At 37.5% G+C, this 19,437-nt stretch overlaps 1 protein-coding gene across 1 annotated transcript in view; it reads left to right on the plus strand.

The window, feature by feature from the left end:
• The window catches only part of nlk2 (nemo-like kinase, type 2), a 70,528-nt gene that overhangs the window by 33,849 nt on the left and 17,242 nt on the right, over window positions 1-19,437 (plus strand). The window contains exons 4-7 of the mRNA XM_081370968.1: window positions 12,076-12,182; window positions 12,692-12,777; window positions 14,646-14,855; window positions 17,310-17,411. Of these exons, the coding sequence (XP_081227094.1) occupies window positions 12,076-12,182; window positions 12,692-12,777; window positions 14,646-14,855; window positions 17,310-17,411 (505 nt within the window). The remainder of the gene's footprint in view (window positions 1-12,075; window positions 12,183-12,691; window positions 12,778-14,645; window positions 14,856-17,309; window positions 17,412-19,437) is intronic.

Raw genomic sequence — 19,437 nt, forward strand, 5'->3', positions numbered from 1 at the left:
CCACTAAAGATTGGATGAATATGCCAAGCAACATACATTTTAAGCTCTCTACAATGATAGATTTTTTTGGCTTTAAAAGTGCTTTGAGATGGAATGCACATTCAGTCATATTGCATGCTTGCATTTCTCCATTTTGGCTCCAGGATTAAGGGGGACATATCATGGGAAACAGGATTTTCCTTGCTTTTTTTTAAATAAAAGAGTTTAATGTTATGCAAAAATGACATGAAATGAAGATATTAACATATGGTTGGCAAAATGAGTGTAATTGTAAACTACACCAGTACACAGAGGTTAGCCAATCATAATAAGTGGTCATTTACATACTGAAATGCAAATGGTGTTTAATTTTAAGGCTCAGGTAGAGAAGGGAAAAAGATCACATATAATTTAAGACCCAGTGTTTTTATATACAGTGTTGTGATATGGCTATAGTTATTTTACTTAATTGAAATAAAGCTGAAACAATATAATGTATACATATTTGAAGTTACAAAAGCACAATGAAAATATATGAAAAATTAAACTTAAATGAAAGCTGAAAATATAAAAAATATAACATTATAAATATTAATATTCAAAATATTAATTATTAGTATAATTAGAGATACACCGATTGCAATTAATTGAAATAAACACAGCTTTAAGTTTTTCAGGTCGGTATACAGTATATTCAGGTAAGAAATTCTACAGAAATTAAAGTAGTCAAATGTAAAATAACACTGGATAGATTTTATTGTAAAAATTAAATACAGATCAATGCTTACAATTAGTTACCCAAGTTATTCAGTTAAGAGCAGAGACAGAGAGTGATTTTCTTTGTCTTTTGTTCTTTTATTAACATGACAGACAGCAGCAGGTTTATTAGGCTGCTGTCACTTTAAGAGCTTATGCACGGATCAAATATACTGTTACATAACATGCATTATCTCTCCGCTATTTACTTTGCAAAATTGACTGTTTAATTGAATACTCGCCAAGACGGGCATTCTGGCATAATTTTGTGTGTATTTAACCATTTAAGCGCATTTAAGGCTTATGTAGGCTCCACTTACCCCTTATTTACATGCGGAAAATCAGCTGATTCCGGTCCCTAGCCAGTCGATTGGTGCATCTCTAAGTATAATAGTATATAAATAATACTAAAATAAAACTTGACCAGGCCCACAAGGAGTCTGTGCACACAAAGTTTGAATGCTCGTCGTAAACTCAGATCTACAAGTTTCTTGCCTTTTTGCACATTCCATAAATTTTACCCCCAAAATCAGTGCAGAAAATTTGGCAGTTGTGCAAGAAAGAAAATGATTTTTAAAAAGTGCAATATGTCCCCTTTTAAGTAATAAAAAGGGAGAAGCTGTGTCTCTGAAAATGTTTCGGTTTGTAAAATTATCTTCATCCTTTCCATTATGGTCTTCTACAGAAGCAGCATAATAAGAGATTGTGAATACTTATGAACATACACACACACACAGGTGCAGAGGAACGCTCATATTCTGTGTGATAGGCTAATATTCCCCCTCAGTGCCACTATCTTTGTTCTGCTTAACATATTTATTTACTCAACGGATTAAACAAAAAATCATATCCTTCTGCTTTCGCACAGCACAGTAGAACCTTTGTGCGCTCATTTGAATGGATTAAGAAACAAAACATCAATGCGGTCGGCTCCTTAGTGTCGTGAGTCGTATATTCGAAAACCGCTCGGTTAGACATGCAAAAATGTGTGATCCTTAACATGTACATGTACCATTCACACACACACACACAAAAAAAAAACATGTTCCAGAGCCTGGGGTTCTGGCTGGCCCTCAGCAGACCTGTTTGGAAAGGTTATTTCATACAACACTGCCATTGTGTATTCCAGGCTAATTATATCTTTTGCTGAATGGTGTCTTTCTGAGTGACTGATGTGTGAATTGTGCTCGATGCTCCTTGTCATAATGGCTGTTATTTCTTCATCTGACTGCTTGACTGCAGTTTCATATACGCTGCATTTTACCAGACGCCTGCGGTGAAAGCATTTCGGTTAATCAGTCGCTGTTTGTGTTATAAACGTTCCCTTTCTCTGCAGGAATGTACCTTTTGTCTCTTGCTCTTTTTCAAAACCTAGTGTGCTGCCTGCATAGGGAGCATTATAAGACATATAGGTGCACTCGCAACAATGAAGGCTAAGATAGGCGATTATATGCTAATTATGTTGCCTAGGATACACAAATTCTGAAGTCTGGTATACACTACACAACTTTAGCCATGATTTGCAGTCTGGATGAGTCAATGCTAGTTGCCAAAATTCAGAGCCAGTCTGCAGATTCTGCACAGTCCAAGTTGACAGATTTGACAGAAAATCGCATAGTGACTTTTTTAGTGATTTTTTCCCCATTTGTTTTCACATGTTTCTGCTTTAATTCGTTATTTTCAGAACGACTTGAAAGTCTGGTAGTGTGTGATCCTCAGTCGTTTAGTCCACGATGCCCAGTTTTTTTCTCTAACCAAAAGTGAATGAAGCCTTGTGTTTTAAAACCTTTTCAGATTTTAAAAGTCATGCAGTGCTTTCCAACCTCAAGGAAACAATGTATTTATTCTTTGTAAAGAAGAACATCCGTTAAAAAAATCCGTCAATTCTGTATAAATTTATGTCATTGAATACTTAAAATACTTTAAAAAAAGCTTAGTGTAAATGAGCTATTTCACTCAATATTTGTAAGCGCTCTATTGAAATCGGTAGGAAGTAGCATAGAACTGTATTTGTGCAGAGTTGCTAAAATGGTCACTTATGTGGTTACATGGCCTTTGGAATCCCTATAGGCAGATTTCGCAACAGGACAGACTCTTGTTTATGTGGTTTTATGGTGCTTTGAATAGGTTGTTTTTTGTTATATTTGTGTCTTTCTTCTACTGTTAAACTTAGCTTAGCTTCAAAGCTCTTTCAGTGGTTTAGCTACATGAACTGGGTTTCACACTCAAATATGCTTCAACTATGTACAGTATATGAGAGCATTCTTCCCTCTATTTTATTCTATATATATATATACAGTATGCTGTATAAATAGGAGATTTTTTTTGCCACAGTACATGTGTGGGTACACGTGCTCTTGTGTTCTTGTGTCATAACAGAATCCCCAGGGATGGGATGTGCTGGCTCTCCTCCACTGGAGCCTGCGCTCGCTTTTCTGGAACACGGTCCTGCAGGAACACACACAAATGCATCAGGGATGTGCATTTTGGTCGGCTCGAGAACTAAACGGATAAATCAGCAGAGTACTCGGGGTAGGACAGGGGGGGGCGATGGAGAGAGTTCCATCTGCGCTTATTTTAATTGTACATGTTTTGGACAAAAGTCTTTTGTAGTTGCATTGTGACTTTTTCTTTTGGAATCTCACACCATGAGAATCGCTATTTAGAGTCTAGTATTGTGTTTTCATGGTCAGTAAAGCTGCGCATTCCTAAAATACCAACTGTATTCATTTTATTTACATTAAATTCCCTGACAATGTTTTCTTTGGCCACACCTTAAAAATTGTGCTTTGAATTTCAGCAGCATACCTTTGTTTGAACCTTTTGTTGAATAAAACAATTGTTTGCATTCAATGAATATTTAAATACATAAAATGTGTTGCTAAACATAAAATGTGTCAACTTTTGTGGTGGAGCCAGTGGTAGTGTTGGCTGGACAGGCAGTTTGATCAGTAAAATATCCATACTTCAAGCAGTGTTCAGCACAACCTCTTTCACACTGAGGGTGAGTGGACACCACTGCTGTCTTAGCAGGCTATTTATAGCAAGAACAGTTCTGTCAGTACCTGCCAAGCTACTCGCTGCCCTATCATGCATCTATTATTGAATAAACTGAGAATGTCAAGAGAAGCAACCTTTCGAGTTGTGTGCTGAACACAAGTCAAGCTTGTTTTTAATGCATCTGCAACTTTCTTGTTTCATCTTCCACGTCTTTGATACAGTTGTCACGAGGTTGCTAGTTTAGGAGGATGTGGATTTCTCTGTGGTATGTCTAAAAGAGTGCTTTTTAACCAGTGCCAACGCCACACAAGGCTGTTTCAGAATTTTTGAAACAGCAGTTAGATGAGGTGATTTTGAGTTTGGTCGTTTTGGTACAGGTGAGACAGGTATGTTTTTAAAGGAGAATTTTATTTCATAGCGTTATTTTATTTCGCATGTGAAGCGCATTAAGATAAGCCAGTGAGCATTTGTGTGGTATGATCTGAAATGTTTTGGCTGGGCATCATGCGGCGGGTGTTTTTTTTTTTTTTTGGGTTTCTGGGAAGGTGAGAGAAGTCTCAAAAAATACAGATTGCTTTCATGATTACTGAATGAGTCATGTGTGCTTTAAGGACAAAGACATCGATGATTCAATTTTATTGCCAGTGACTGAATTCGCATGGCTGTTTGTGATACGCCTTTTAAAGTGCGTTTGGCATGTGTCTGCTTTGTTACCTACCATACAGGTATTCCTCATCTCTATAGTCATCTGTGTTTTGTTCTGCTGTTCTGCAATGATTCGTTTGAAGCTTAAAATGTGACTTCACCTGCAGAACCAGTCCCGTTTCTCTGTGGCTGTTGCTGAGGCAGGAAGTTCAGGATGTTGAAGATAAAAGGCTACAATGGCCAATGGGCTGACAGAAGCAAGGTGCGCTGGGTTTAATTACCGAAAAGACTGTAGCAGCAGAATTAGCCCCCCCAGGTCTCCGAGCAGGTCAATTAACACCCAGCAAAGCTGTGAAATACGCCTCCCTCCATCTGCATCTGGCAACGATTACACCTAGCTATTATGTGAGGGGACTTTGTGAAAGCCGTGTTCAGTCTCGCACATGGCCAAGCCCCCCTTTCTGTGTGTGTTTGGTGCGTGTTTATACGAATTCACAAAGCTATGTGTGTGTAGGCCTAGTGCGAGCTGCATTTGTGTGTGTGCATGTGCAGCATGTTTGTGGGTGGGCTTGTGTGTGTGGCAGAGAGAGAATAGTCATATACCATGTCTTAAAGCATTAATAATGACAGGATTGGTGTGTCTGTGGGCTGTGAAATTAGAGAGACATTTGAATAGCTATGAATTGTTTATTAAAGAAACATATCTTACACTTTTATTTTTTCCTCTAAGTTCACTGATCTGGAGAACTGTTTGCCTTACTGTATCTTTAAGACATATTAGTGTAAATGTTTTTATGATAGGCTAATGCCTTTGCATTTGAAGACAAAGTACCTGCCATATTTAATGTGTTAAACAAATAAATGTATTAAATCATGCTAATACAGTGAGCAAATATTTCACTATACTATACATTTGACAAATAGCCTTCCAAATATAGTCAAAATACACCAGCTATAGTATATTTACATATAGTGTTAAGATTCTCATGTTTATTTACCAAGATATTTTCTGAAAGCACACAATGAAGCATTGTGAATATTAAAAGGATGTTTTTTATGCATTCATTCTGATTTCAGTCTTGATATGGCGTGTGTATATGTTACACTATACATGCAGGTGTCTTTTTGTTTTCTACTTGTTTAGTAGAATCACTCCACTTCCTTCTGTAACCCTCAACTGTCAGTTAGTCATTCTGAAAGGGAGCTCCAGACCACAGGTGCCTCTCCACCTCTGCCCACAGTCAAGCTGTGTTAGCTGGCATAGTGATCCGGCAACACTGGTTAAATGCTAATTTAGTGGGAGGGAGACAGAGAGAGTCACGGGAGAGAAAGAAAAAGTCACGGGCCACAGAGAACCGACGGAGTGCCACAGACTTCACTCCTGTAGTCCCCATTCAGCTCTTCAGTATGTGTGTGTGTGTGTGTGTGTCTGCGGAGAACCGAGCTCGGAGGATGTGTAATTTGCATTTCAGTGAAGCAATCAAGCGTAGCCGTCATTTGCATGAGGCTAATTAGGCACGTGACAAAAGCCCTCTGTTCTCAGGCGATTATCGAAATATCGTGTGGAGGTCTGCCTGGAGCTCTCCGCAGATCTGCTTTTGAAAAACCCTACCTGGTTAAAAAGTCTCAAGGGTGTGATTTTTAAAGGGATTTGTCACTCAAGCATGACAATTTGAGCATTCATTTACTCATACTTATGTCATTCTAAACCTGCAAGACTTATGCTGGGTTCAGACTACATGATATAAGGCGCGATCTGTTTGACATGGGGTGTCTTGGTGATTCGTAAGGCTCGACACACTTGAAGATTTTTTGCTCGATCTTTTTTATCCAAGAAATTCCTCAAATGTGTGGTGTCATTACGATTATTTTACTGCTCCCAATCGAGTCGGTGCCTTCCCAATCCCAAATCGTAAATATCAAACGTGTTTGATATTTACGCCTCCGATGGGATACCCGCAATAGCCAATTAGAGAGAGCAAGCTTCACCAACCAGATGATGTGTGCTTTTATAGCTGAAACATGGCAGGAGAGGTGTCATGCCCATTCAAACCAAGGGGCACGTGCACCCTCAAATTTTTGAACAAGATGGATTTTGAATGCAGCTTCCAAATGACAAAAATCTATATTTTCACATTTGACACAATCACTCAGGTGTGATTAGAACGTTCAGTGCATCACATCATCAACTGCTAAATTTAAATCTGTGTTCGCACTTTTGTTGCCGCTGAGCCAGATACGGACGCTCTCACTTGTCATGTATCACAACCACAGATCACAACTGTTCTGTGTTTACAACTATATCATGTTTATTTTATGTTTCTGATATTTAAATACACATAGTAGGCTACTAGAAAAAAATACAATGCTACTTGTAAAATATGGAAACGGCAATAATAATCCTTTAGTTTCAAATACAATTTGACAACGTGTTTTATTGATATCTGATGTAATTCGAAAGTTTACTCTATTTTTTTCCCCACCGGCCACTTACTTTGAAGTGGCTGGCTACATGTTGTAAATCCCACAATTCTGATTCTGAATCGCTTGTTATAGATCAACTACATACAGTTGTAATCTAAATAATTCAGCCCCCACTGCAAATCAGGTGTATTGGCAAAATTTACAGACTTTCAGCTGTTTGCATTGAACATATCAAGCAAAAGTAATTGAAATAGCTCAACACAACAACTGTTTCAAGTGGATTTCCCAAATTGAACTGAAAAAGCAACGTTTAATGACTTCTGCAGTCTCAAAATTATTCAATCCCTTAATGACAAGCATCTTTAGTTAGAACACAAAGCATTTAGCATACTTAGTAGAACACCATTTTGCTGTTATTACGATTATGTCTTCTCTAAACCATTATCTTGACCATATTTCTAACATACAGTCAAACGTGACACTCAACAAACCTAGCCAGTTCAGGTATTTCATGTGTTCTAGCTCAAGCTAACCTGGTGCAACTAATGAAGCCCTTTATTAGTTGCATCAGGTGTGCTTGAATATAAAAATATGAATAGTGATTAATTATTTGAATAGTAAAAAGATGAAGTAATGGATTTATTATAATGTTTTAGTGGTTCGTGTTGTTTTTATAGTGTTGTCTATTGTATTGTCTATGATATGTATGAGAAACAGCCTGAACTTGTTCACTGAAACCTAATTTACCTACGGGTATAAAATAAAGGAACCTGAACCTATTTTACAGATTTGTGCTGTTGTGAGGGATTCTATTCATAGAGTTGAATAATATTGAGACTGCAGAAGTCACTAAAAATGTTTACATTTTTTAGTTGAATTTGGCACAACCACTTGAAACTTTTTTTGGTATTGAGCTATATAAGAACGGCTGGCGATGATTGGTCAAGTAGCAAGCTACGTGTAGTCTGACGTGTTTCATGTCCACGACATGACAAGAATTTAGGAGTCAAAATTGCATAATCTGACACAGTGACTATCGTAACAGACAAAAATATTGTGTAGTCTGAACAGTTTTGTGTGTGTCCCTCATGTAAAACTATAAGGCTTTTTTATGAACCACTTTTGAATACTTTTATGGCAGGTTTTGTCCTTTTTAAGCTTAAAAAGCCCTAGTTCTCATTCACTATTGTCATGATATTGAAAAGAGCTGCGAGGATATTCTTTTTAAAAAACGCCTTTTGTGAAACCACCACAAAAGAAAGTCATTCAACAGCATGAGTTTGAGTAAATGTCAGAGATTTAATTTTCAGGTGAATTGTCTTTTCAACATTGAATACTATTTTAAAAAAGTAACACTGTATTTTTAGCATGCTGTTACTGACTTGTTAATTAGTAAATGGTGTGGTTGATAAGTTACACCACGTCTAGCGAGTTACTAAATAAGTTACTAAATACTCCAGAAATCCATTTTGTGTAGCACTGACAGCAAAGCTCCATTGCCCTTTTGCAGTGTATTAATGTTTTATTACCCCACAAAGAGCTGTGAAACAAATATTGCTTTTGTTTAATAGTGGATGTGAAAATCTCAGATAGGAAAAAGGGAGAGAATTGGCTATTTATAGTCCATAAGCTGTCGAATTGTTGGGACATAACTAGATTTTCTGAAGAGAAGGAGTTTTCACAATGCTAGTTTTCTGGGTGGTTTTCAGGGACTTGCTAAATGTTTGCTCAAGTACCCTGTGGAGTCTAAATTGTTCAGTGTGATCACATTAGTAGAATGTTGGCAAAATTTGCTAAGAGCAAAAAAGTGATTGTCTAATGTTAAAAGTGTAGTGATAATGAAGCACAGCTTGCAGAGAATTCTCTTTCAAATTAAGCAACTTTCTGTTGGTCAATGTGGCAAATTTGTGTGACCAACCCATTACAAAATTTCACCCTCATGCTAAATTCCCGATTGCGTGGATTCCTTTTGAAATGACTAGATTTCGGCAGTGTGACCACACCTTTATTGTAGTTTAAGTTGTTGTTTTTTATAAAGAATTAAATTAATCTTTTCAATTTATTTTAGAGTTTGTTAATTTTAACTCTTAAATTGTTAGTTTTGATTAGTTATGTGCTATCTGGTGTTAAAAAAAGTTTCATATTGTTAAATTTAACCAAAAATTATTATTAAAAACTAATTTGTGGCCATTTTCAATTTATTTTTGTTAATTTTGGAGTTAGGAAAATGGTTTTTAGTTTAGTTCTTTTATTTATTTATTTATTTTTATTTTTTAGTTATGTTGCAAGATGTGAATAATTGCAAGATTAGTTACTTGCAAGTTCATTATTTTAAAACACTAAGGCCTGGTTTCACAGACAGGGCTTACACTAAGCCAGGACTTGGCCTTAGTTAAATAAGGGCATTTAAGTAGTACATTTTTTACAAAACATTACTGGTGTGCATCTTGAGACACATCAATGACACTGAAGTATTTTAAGGTATATTAGTGCAAATTGCTTTCAGTTCAGAAAGCTCAAACATGCATTTTAGTCTGGGACTGTAAAGCCTTGTCTGTGAAAACGGGCATAAATATGTAGAGAGCACTTTTAAAAAAAACTGCCTAAGAGACACAAAAAGAGGAAGAGAGATGCATCCAAGGCTGCGAAAAGAAGCCGTGTCAATTTGCAGTGACACTGTGAAAGATGGCATGAAAATACTTGTGACACTTGTAGCTGGGAAAACCGAGGGGTGGGTAGAAGATGAGCTTGTCCCAGCAGACAGTCAATCAAGCAGTCCTGCATGCTCAGCTGTAGTTATCACACACACACACACACACACAGGAGGGTTGCCTCTGCTGACTCGGCCACAGTGTAGATGACTGGATGGTTTTTTTTTTTGAACCACAGATCTGCATCGGTCAAAATTATAGATGTTTCTTTCTGCATCTGACTCCCTAGCAGCGAGTGCGAACGCTCAAATGGACCGAGTGGCAGAGAACGGCTCATCTTTATGTGTTTATAAAAGGAAGATCACAGGCGGTTTGTCTTTGCTGGAAGTCCTCCTACGCTTTCTCCATCACTCGTATTTACTGACAGCAGACGTGTTGAGTCTGCGCTCATATGTGTTGATTGCTGAAGTTGGTGTTTGTTTTGACAGACTAGTAGCTCTGAAGCAGATAATTGCTCCTTGTTCGTTCTTTAGCACATGAATGAGTCATAATGTGTGTCTCCAGGTGAAGATTATTCAACATAATATTCTACAACATAATAGCCACATAAAGGTCAGACCTAGATACTTGCAAGTGTCAATTCTTCAGTTTGTGTTTATTAGCTGGACCATATGTCAAAGAGCAGCTCATCTTTGTGTGCTTTATATTCTGGGAATTATTATAGAGGTCTTGTATGTAATTTTGTCCTTAAATGCCTTGTTTTTTTGAGCTTTTGATGGTCACGACGTAAAAAAGTGAATTACAGTAAATGTAGTTATGTTGATTGGATTATGTTCCCTCTTGGATTCATCTCGCTCATTGACTGTTGTAACACTTTCCATGTGTGTTTTCAACATCTACATTCATCACTGTGTAATTGCCACATCATCACACCCTGATGTTTCTGCGAAACCTCCCAGTGCCATGTGTTTGGCAGAACAGGTGTTAGGACCTGCTGTCGGTCTTCACAAGAATGTAATGCCACCTTCTTTTTTCTGCAGGTGTACAATAGCAATAATGATACTTGCATTGCTTGTTGTAAATTCAAAGTAACTAAACAGTGATGGAGATTTTGTTCTCAAGAATAACTGTTTATTTCATTTTCACTTCTATTACTATAATGATGATTCTAAAACGAATTTAAAAATGTAAAATGTTGCATTATCATGCGCTTCTGGATCGGAGTGTGGATCGCCTGTGACTGTATTTGTCTTCTGACTGTATGCACCGAACCGCGACGTCCGTACCATGACCGTCCGGAATGAATACATGTACCGTTACAATTAAATATATGTGACCCTGGATCACAAAGCCAGTCTTATGTTGCACGGGTATATTTGTGGCAATAGCCAACAAAACATTGTATGGGTCAAAATTATAGATGTTTCTTTTATGCCAAAAATCATTAGGATATTAAGTAAAGATCATGTTCCATGAAGATATTTTGTAAATTTCCCACCTTAAATATATAAAACATTTATTTTTGTGAATGGATGCAGCACTATCGGCAATAGAAATGGACAACTTTAAAGTCTGCGTGAACCGGAAGTTGCAAACGACTTTTCTCCAGTGTTGTGACGTATATCCCAGTGAAAGGGAATATTGAACAGAGGGCAGGGTTTTACTCTAGCGCTCCTCCTCTCCATCTCTGCTCATAACAGACTAACGGTTTGAGGGGAGTGGTTAAGCGTTTCCCAACCCAAGCCGTCAAACCTACATCATCAGAGAAGGAACGCCATTCCAGACCGGAAGTAACTCCAGACTTTGATTAAAGATTACGACGGCAAACAATATTTTTCTGTGTATCAACTTGCACGGATTAATTTTTCACCACAAGACTAGTAATATGCGCTAACAAAGTAAATAGGGTCAATTTTGATTTCAGTTGGACTTTAAAGGCGATTTTCTCAATATTTCGATTTTTTTGCACCCTCAGATTACAGATTTTCAAATAGTTGTATCTCGGCCAAATATTGTCCTATCCTAACAAACCATACATCAATGGAAAGATTATATATTCAGCTTTCAGATGATGTATAAATCTCAATTTAAAAAAAATACCCATAAGACCCATTTATTTAATGATTTTTAGAAAATTATTTACTAAAATGAAGACAATGAAATGAATGACAGAAAAGATCATTCTAGAACAGGGGTCTGTAAACTAACAAGTTTAACAAAGAAAACAGTAGCTTGTTACTGTTTTGAAAACAGCAATTTTTTATTGCTGGTTACTCCACAAAGCTGTAACTAAAGTCTACTAAACAGCTCTAAAAAAATGGTGTTTTAGTATAATGTATGCCTCATCATCATATTTTGCATGTGTAAAATCTGTGATTAAAAGAAGTAGCAATGTGTGACTAATACTCCTGACTGTGTGCTCCAGTTTAGGAGAGGCGCTTTAGACAAATGCTAGTCCTCTTCACATTCACCCTCTCCACTTCCCCATGACCTCCCTATCCATTGGCTCTGTTTTTAGATGAGTGCTAAAACTGCCTATCATTCAAAGCACTGCTGTACTGTATGTGTGAACTTCCTGCTGTTATTTTTGGCATGGATGTTTCCCTTGACATAACCGCAGTTATGTGGTGACGGAGTTGATGCAGAGTGACCTCCATAAGATCATCGTGTCTCCACAGCCCCTGAGCTCTGACCACGTCAAAGTCTTTCTCTATCAGATCCTCAGAGGTGAGATACACACACACACTATGCCCTTTATTTCAAATCTTCAAACTTCACCTTCAGAGGTCAGACACGCACATTCTCCACCCTAGTCTTTTTTCACCAAGATCTCATGGGTAGAGAAACGTGCAGACAATCACACACACTTCATGTTCCTTACTATCATATTCTCACCAGAGACATTGAGGAGGAAGAGTGTAAGAATGGGAATGGGAGAACCAATCAATCTCCTTTCGGATGTTTTGTTTACTGTAGGATAACTGACATGTTTTAAAGGGACCAGTTCACCTTATTCCTAATGAATCACATGAAACGCGTATAACAGTGTTTTGAAGTGACACAAAGCTCTATTACATCCTAGAGTGAAGATACCACCATAGGGCACAAGTCTGTTTATATGTAAACTGGATTAGATTTCTAAGCAAACAAGAAACCTGCACAGCATATGCTTCATATCAATACAGTTTGTGTCCACAAAATGTCTTTGATGACTGATGTATATGTTGTGTCCACAGGATTGAAGTATCTACACTCAGCTGGCATTTTACATAGAGACATTAAACCTGGTAACCTACTGGTCAACAGCAATTGTGTGCTGAAGGTTAGTGAAATACTAGTCAAAATGTACATTTTGTCTTTTCTGATAGTTCAGCTTGGATGTTAGAATTAATTTAATATTTCTGAAATTTTACGCACATTGACCCTGAAAAGTACTCTTCAAAGTCAGACTCTTAAGATAATTGTTTATATTAATTTAGTGATGTCATTTGATAAAATAAGTAATTAATTGTTCTGTAATTAATCACGATTAATCACACCTAATATTAATATTAATTATGTTCACACTGAATCTCCAAATTAATTTAGCAACAACGTAAATATATTATAAATGAAAACCAGTATCTACCAATTCTGCAACTAATGTCTCTATTAAATGGATTATTTTGTCAATTTTGTCTGAGGATGAAATGAGTAATTATAGCCTTTCAACATAAAAAGCCATCATTAACTTAAAACAATCTTTACATTAAGCACTGTAATAAATGCCACATTTAGCTGTGCTTTTACGTGTAATATACTTTTTGTTGGATAAATATGAGATTTTGACTGTTTTAGCTCTATTGCACTGGCTTCTTGTTTCTCTGTGCTCTCCTGCTATTTTAGCATTATACACTCTAGCCTATGGGCCTTAAATTCTGTCTTTATAATTCCTTTCTTCCGAGGACGCTTCATATCTATCTGGCCAGGCCAGGTCTACAGCATACACACACACACTAACACATAATCTCTGGCTCCAAGGGGGTCAGGGTCCTCCTGGGATTGATTCATCTGCTCAGTTCCTGACATAAATCTTCATTTTGGATCCCATAGCAAGAGCTCAGCTACAAAAGAGAAAGCAAAGGTGATATGGGAGATATAGGAAGAGAGAGGGAGATAAAGAAAGAGATAAATTCTCGATGTATGTGCGTGCTGACTTCACCCAACAGCAAGAGAAGTGCGCTTGAGGGGAGAGCAGGAATAGATTATGCTATTGGACCACAGAAAATATAAAACTGAAAATATAATTCAAAATATGAATAAATGCTACTATGGTAATAAATAATTTACTTTTGTGTGCACATCTAGGAATTTATTTTATAAATGTGTTCGATCATAATTTATGTGTTTTGACATTTCCATCTAGCATTTTTTATGCGATTTCACTTAAAATACATGGATGGAGTCCTGACTATAAAATGGGAAACACAGGCTCTTTTGACTTAACCACCTAGCAACCACATAGCACCGCCTTGGCAGCTTGTCACTCATTCCGTGGATGGAACAAGAAAAAACAAGAAATCATTTCAATAAAGTGCATGTTTTAGTGTTTCTTGCAGAATTTGAATTTGTCTTATGGGAAGGCCTAAAACTAAAATTATCCCGCTGGGATATACTGGGTGGAGCTGCTTTGGTAAATTGTTAGTAATACATGTTAGGCTCTTATGTGCCTTCTTTCTGAGAGAGGGTGGAGAGAAAAGGCATTTCTCATTTATTTATTCCCCATGAGCACTCAAGCAGCTCAAGATGATGGAAAATTGGGTCTTGTGTTTATAGCGCTTTTAGTGTTTATCTCTTTGGTTAAAACGTGAATGTGCCTCTCCACCTAATTTTCTCAATCTGAATTTATTTATAAAGCTCAATTAAAAACAACCACATTTGACCAATGTGCTGTACAATGTTCTAAAAAGAATTATAAATACACCTAAACCAATAAAAAAAAAAAAAAAACAATAAAAAAACAGACAACAAGGGACATCATGTTATAGGCTAGCGTGAAGAGATGCTAGAGTAAGAGATTTTGTTTTTATTGCTTGATTTATTGAAAAAAAATAGCATTTTTCAACATCTTCTCCATCCCTGTCAAGACATGCACACTGCAGACTCCACGTCAACCTAATAAGCGTTCGAATAATGGTAATATGCACACAGATTTGTGACTTTGGCCTGGCGAGAGTGGAGGAGCTGGACGAGTCGCGTCACATGACCCAGGAGGTGGTGACGCAGTACTATAGAGCGCCAGAGATCCTGATGGGGAGCAGACACTATTCCAACGCCATCGACATCTGGTCTGTGGGTTGCATCTTTGCCGAGCTGCTTGGCCGACGCATCCTCTTCCAGGCCCAGAGTCCCATCCAACAGGTATTCACCTACGCTCATGCTCAGCACACGATCTGTAGGCAGGAACGGGCCCTTTCACACAGCTCAATGTGATTTATACAAGTAGAACATGTTCCTGTCAACATTATTTATTGTTCTTAGAGCAACATTCTTATCAGCCAAATAGAGCCCTCTGATTTCAGAAGAGCTAAGGACGTTAATCTAGGAACATATTCTACTCACTTTGTGTCTTTTGACTTTTTCCACAACTTACAGTCTGCAGTATTACATGTTGTAAAAGGAAACTTCTTACTGCTCTCATTGCAGTATGATTGTGGATAATTTGGCCTCTCAGATGTGTGAAATAGAGACGAGTTCAGCAGCACTCGCCAAAATTGACTATGGCGACTCGGCGAGTAAGCAAAACATCGGGCAACAGGTTTCCAACAGGTTTGGCTAGGAACCGTATGTTTTGTATGGGTTAAATTGCAAGAACCTTCAAAAGAAATGCGTAAGAAATTGGCAGAAAAGATCCGTGATTGTAACAACTTGTGTACATTCTGACAGCTTTTACCTTAATGGAAGAGTTAATATTTAAAATGTACTTTATAGGATATTTTATTTTACTGAAGTCATGTGTTGACACGTGAAATATTTCGGTAACACTTTACAATAAAGTTCCATTTGTACATTAATCAACATGAACTAACATTGAAAAATACTTCTAAAGCATTTATCATTCATTTTAACATTATAAAAATCACAAGTTGGAACTGTTAATATTATTTAAAGGGCTAACATGATTAGTTCTATTTTTATTGACTAATGTTAACTAATGGAGCTTTAGTAAAGATGCTTATTGTACTGATACTTATTGTAAAGTGTCACCAATATTTGTCACATTAAGTCACTAAAAATGTTGTGCATATGATGCTGCTAGTAACACAGCAATTGGTGCTGTTTTCACAAATATATTTTTAATGCAGAATACAGTTTTAGTGACCTGTAATAAAGATTTTTACCTATACATTTATTCAATCCAATTCAGATCAATTCACTTTATTTGTATAGCGCTTTTCACAATACAAGCAGCTTTACAGAAAATGCATGTGTCTACATTACAGTTTTTAAAAGTAATTTGTTATCAGAGATCAAATGGTATTATGGTATTAAATGTATATGTTTAATTCTCTTAATTCTCTAAATTCTAAAAACAAAATTTAATCAAATGGATCGGTATTTAAAAATTCAAGAAAAGTTACATTAGTAGTGCTATTATAGATTCCCAGCTTAGTAACATTATTAGTGAAAACAGAAAATCCTGGACACTGATGTTAAGCTTGTGACCTTAACGGTTTTTTTGGCAAATGAAGTACAGCCATGCTAATGAGAGAGTGGCGGCAGCTCAAGGCTCTGTTGTCCTGAAGCCCCAGTGTGGCCGCGACCCAGAAACCCTCTGTCCTTGAAGGCTGTGTGCAGGCAGAAGCAACACCGTTACGGCTTTGACAGCATGTCTCTAGCATGTACACGGAGGCCTTTATTTTGTGTAGAATCTCATAAATCTCATGACATATGATGGAGTAACATAAAACAGTGTCTTGAGAAGTATGACTATAGATACAACTTTTTAGTTTAAAAAATTTCACACAGAAAATTATAAGCCATGCGTTCTAATAATACTGGCCCTGCAGTGTGTCAGAGGCTCTGGGACTTGTTGTTCCTCTGGCTGTGTGTGTGTGCGCGCAGCTCCGTCCCCACAGCCCTGAATGTGCACCGACAGCACATCGACATTCCCTTTAAGGCTCATTAAATTCTCTCCAGTAAAGAATTTGATTTACTTGAACATGGTTCTGCTCTAGTTTGTTTGTGTACAGATCATGAACATGGATCTAGTCTCATATTTTTCCCTTCGTCCTTCTCCTCCTCTTTTATTAAATTCAGTTATTTTCTGTTTTAAATCAGGACTTTCTATTTTTAATTTATTTACATATATGTGTATGCTTTATCCTTCTGAGATCCGTAATAAAATGTGTTACTCTCTCTCTCTCTCTCTCTCTCTCTCTCTCTCTCTCTCTCTCTCTCTCTCTCTCTCTCTCTCTCTCTCTCTCTCTCTCTCTCTCTCTCTCTCTCTCTCTCTCTCTCTCTCTCTCTCTCTCTCTGTTATGTTCACCCAACATGTTATGTCTCTCACCCAACATGTTATATGATTGGTGGATGCCATACCATCTGACTTTCTTATTGTTTATTTAAAAATTTCAATTTTGTCTTTGCTTGTGTTTAAATGAGTCTTTGTGCTCCTGCAATCTTTTAGTAAATCATATACTTTTAGATAAATTAGGACTTAAAACATAGCTACAGTAGCTAAAAAACGAATTCCTGGATCTCAGGTGTGTATTTGCGTACAAAGAGCTTATGTTTGCAACTTTTACAGATGCTGTTCTATATTCATTGTATATACAACACTTATCTACTCTTCTTTTCCTTGTTACATTCTAGCTGGACTTGATCACAGATCTGCTGGGGACTCCGTCTCTGGAGGCCATGAGGACGGCGTGTGAGGGGGCCAGAGCTCACATCCTGAGAGGACCACATAAACAGGTGAGTCTGACATCGAACAATGCTCCAAAAACCAGGCACAGGTGTTCGAAGCAGCATCGTGAAAGACAGTGACTCGTTAGTGGATTATATGCTGTGCAATTCTCCCTTGCACTGATATTTTCGGTCCCAGTAAGCCTGATTATAAACAGGCCCTGTGGCGCTGCCATGGAGACTCGCTGTTCCCGCTGAGTGACGGAACCTATTGACCGATCCTGCACCTTGTTTATGGAACCGAGTCGCTCCTGCTGCCCCCCGGAGCGCAGAAATTTCCCGTCAGCCTTTGCTCCAGGATTCCCGGCACTCCACCCGCTCCGGCTCCCTCCCGCAGCCTCTCCATTTTCTGCCCTGCATCATATCCACTGACAGACTGATTGATCAGTTGATGAGAGCGAGGAGAGAGAGACAGGGAGGGAGGGAGGGAGAGAGAGCCATGACAGCTATCATTGACATATTTGTGCACAGCAATTTAGTGGTTAGACTAAATATTAAAACAGAAATACTTGTGGTGAATGATATAAATTCCACATTGGTTATCAGCTGAAATTAGATTTGATTTTTTTATTGATAAGGATTGGACATTTCATTGTACGTGCTCATTACTACTACTTATTTATTTATTTTACATTTGCCATTAATCTGTAAAAGCACAAATAATGTAACACTGTTAAATGTAATTTTTAGCAAACCTTACAACAATTAATTTAATTTCTGATTAATTTCTAATTATTATTTTAATGTCAGCCATTTGTTGGTTATTGGCCATAACATAATCATTGTTGTCAAGTCTGTGGCTTTTTAAGTGTTAAAACACTTTCTCCTATCCCAGAGACACTAGGGCGGGACTATCTGTTTGTAGAACCAATGACGGACAAGGGGCGTGTCTTGGAAACCTGTTTAAACAAAAGTCAATATTTGTGCAATTGTGGCTCAGAAGTCTCACACTTCAGATTTTATCTTCTGCTGTATTCCTTCAAGATGTCTTTATTAATTTATGAAAGGTTAGAAATAGTGCCTTTTGGCCATTTGAAAAACTGAAAGGCTGATGGTTTTGAGCACATAGAGAGCTGTTCCCGGCGTGTGAGTGTGAATATGTGCGTGTTTGTGAGGGTGTATGAGTGATTTGGCGCTGGGTGTTGGCTCTGTGGCTCTAGACAGCTACGCTGAGAAGGCGATACCCTGCAGAGAACAGGAACTGCAGCGCAAGGGCTGTGGACCTCTGCTTCCTGCTTTGCATCGACCTGATGCCTGGCTGCTCACCAAGAAGCCCGCCTTCTTTGCACACACACATACAGACTCGCACCTGCTAGATCTAGTTTTTACCATTTAGCTCTCTATGTAAAGAGGCACTTGTTTCTCTGGTCAACATTCACCAGTCTTAATCCCGGCCAGTTAACGCACCCACACACACACTCATACTGACATTTGGCTGACCTTGTCACTCGACGCTGCCTCCTGTGTGTGGTCGACAGGCCCTAGAGCAGGATGTTTTAATCATGTTAATCAGCTGAGCTTCCTGTTACATGTAACAGGCTTTGGAGACTGAAAGAACAGGGGTCTCTGATGGGTCTGTATTGTGATGAAACCCCTCTATGTGTCTGATCATGTGTCTGGGTCAGTGTTTTCCAAAACATTCCGTTTTTAGGTTGTTGGCACATAACATTGATAAAAAAATAAAAAATTGTTATTATGTTATAAAATATTATATCAATAATTATATCAATGAATTGTAATTAAAAAAAAACAAAGATTTTTTTTTTACTATTTAAAAATATATAAATATTTCATGCTATGCAACTTATTATATTTCTTTTATTTTTTATTTGAATATTTATCTTAAACAACTCATTGTCAAGTAAACCTTCTGTCAGTATGTTAACTGCTATCACAGTTTCAGCGACTAATTTGTTAGACTGATTGAAACTGGTGACGTGTGAATTCAAAGAAACTGCTTGTAAGAGTCATTTGTTTGTGAACTGGACTCTGGTCATATTATTTATTTTTGAATAGAAAAACATGTAACCTGTTA

The sequence above is a fragment of the Scardinius erythrophthalmus genome (assembly GCF_964197995.2).
Source record: "Scardinius erythrophthalmus genome assembly, chromosome: 7".
Taxonomy (NCBI): Eukaryota; Metazoa; Chordata; class Actinopteri; order Cypriniformes; family Leuciscidae; genus Scardinius; species Scardinius erythrophthalmus.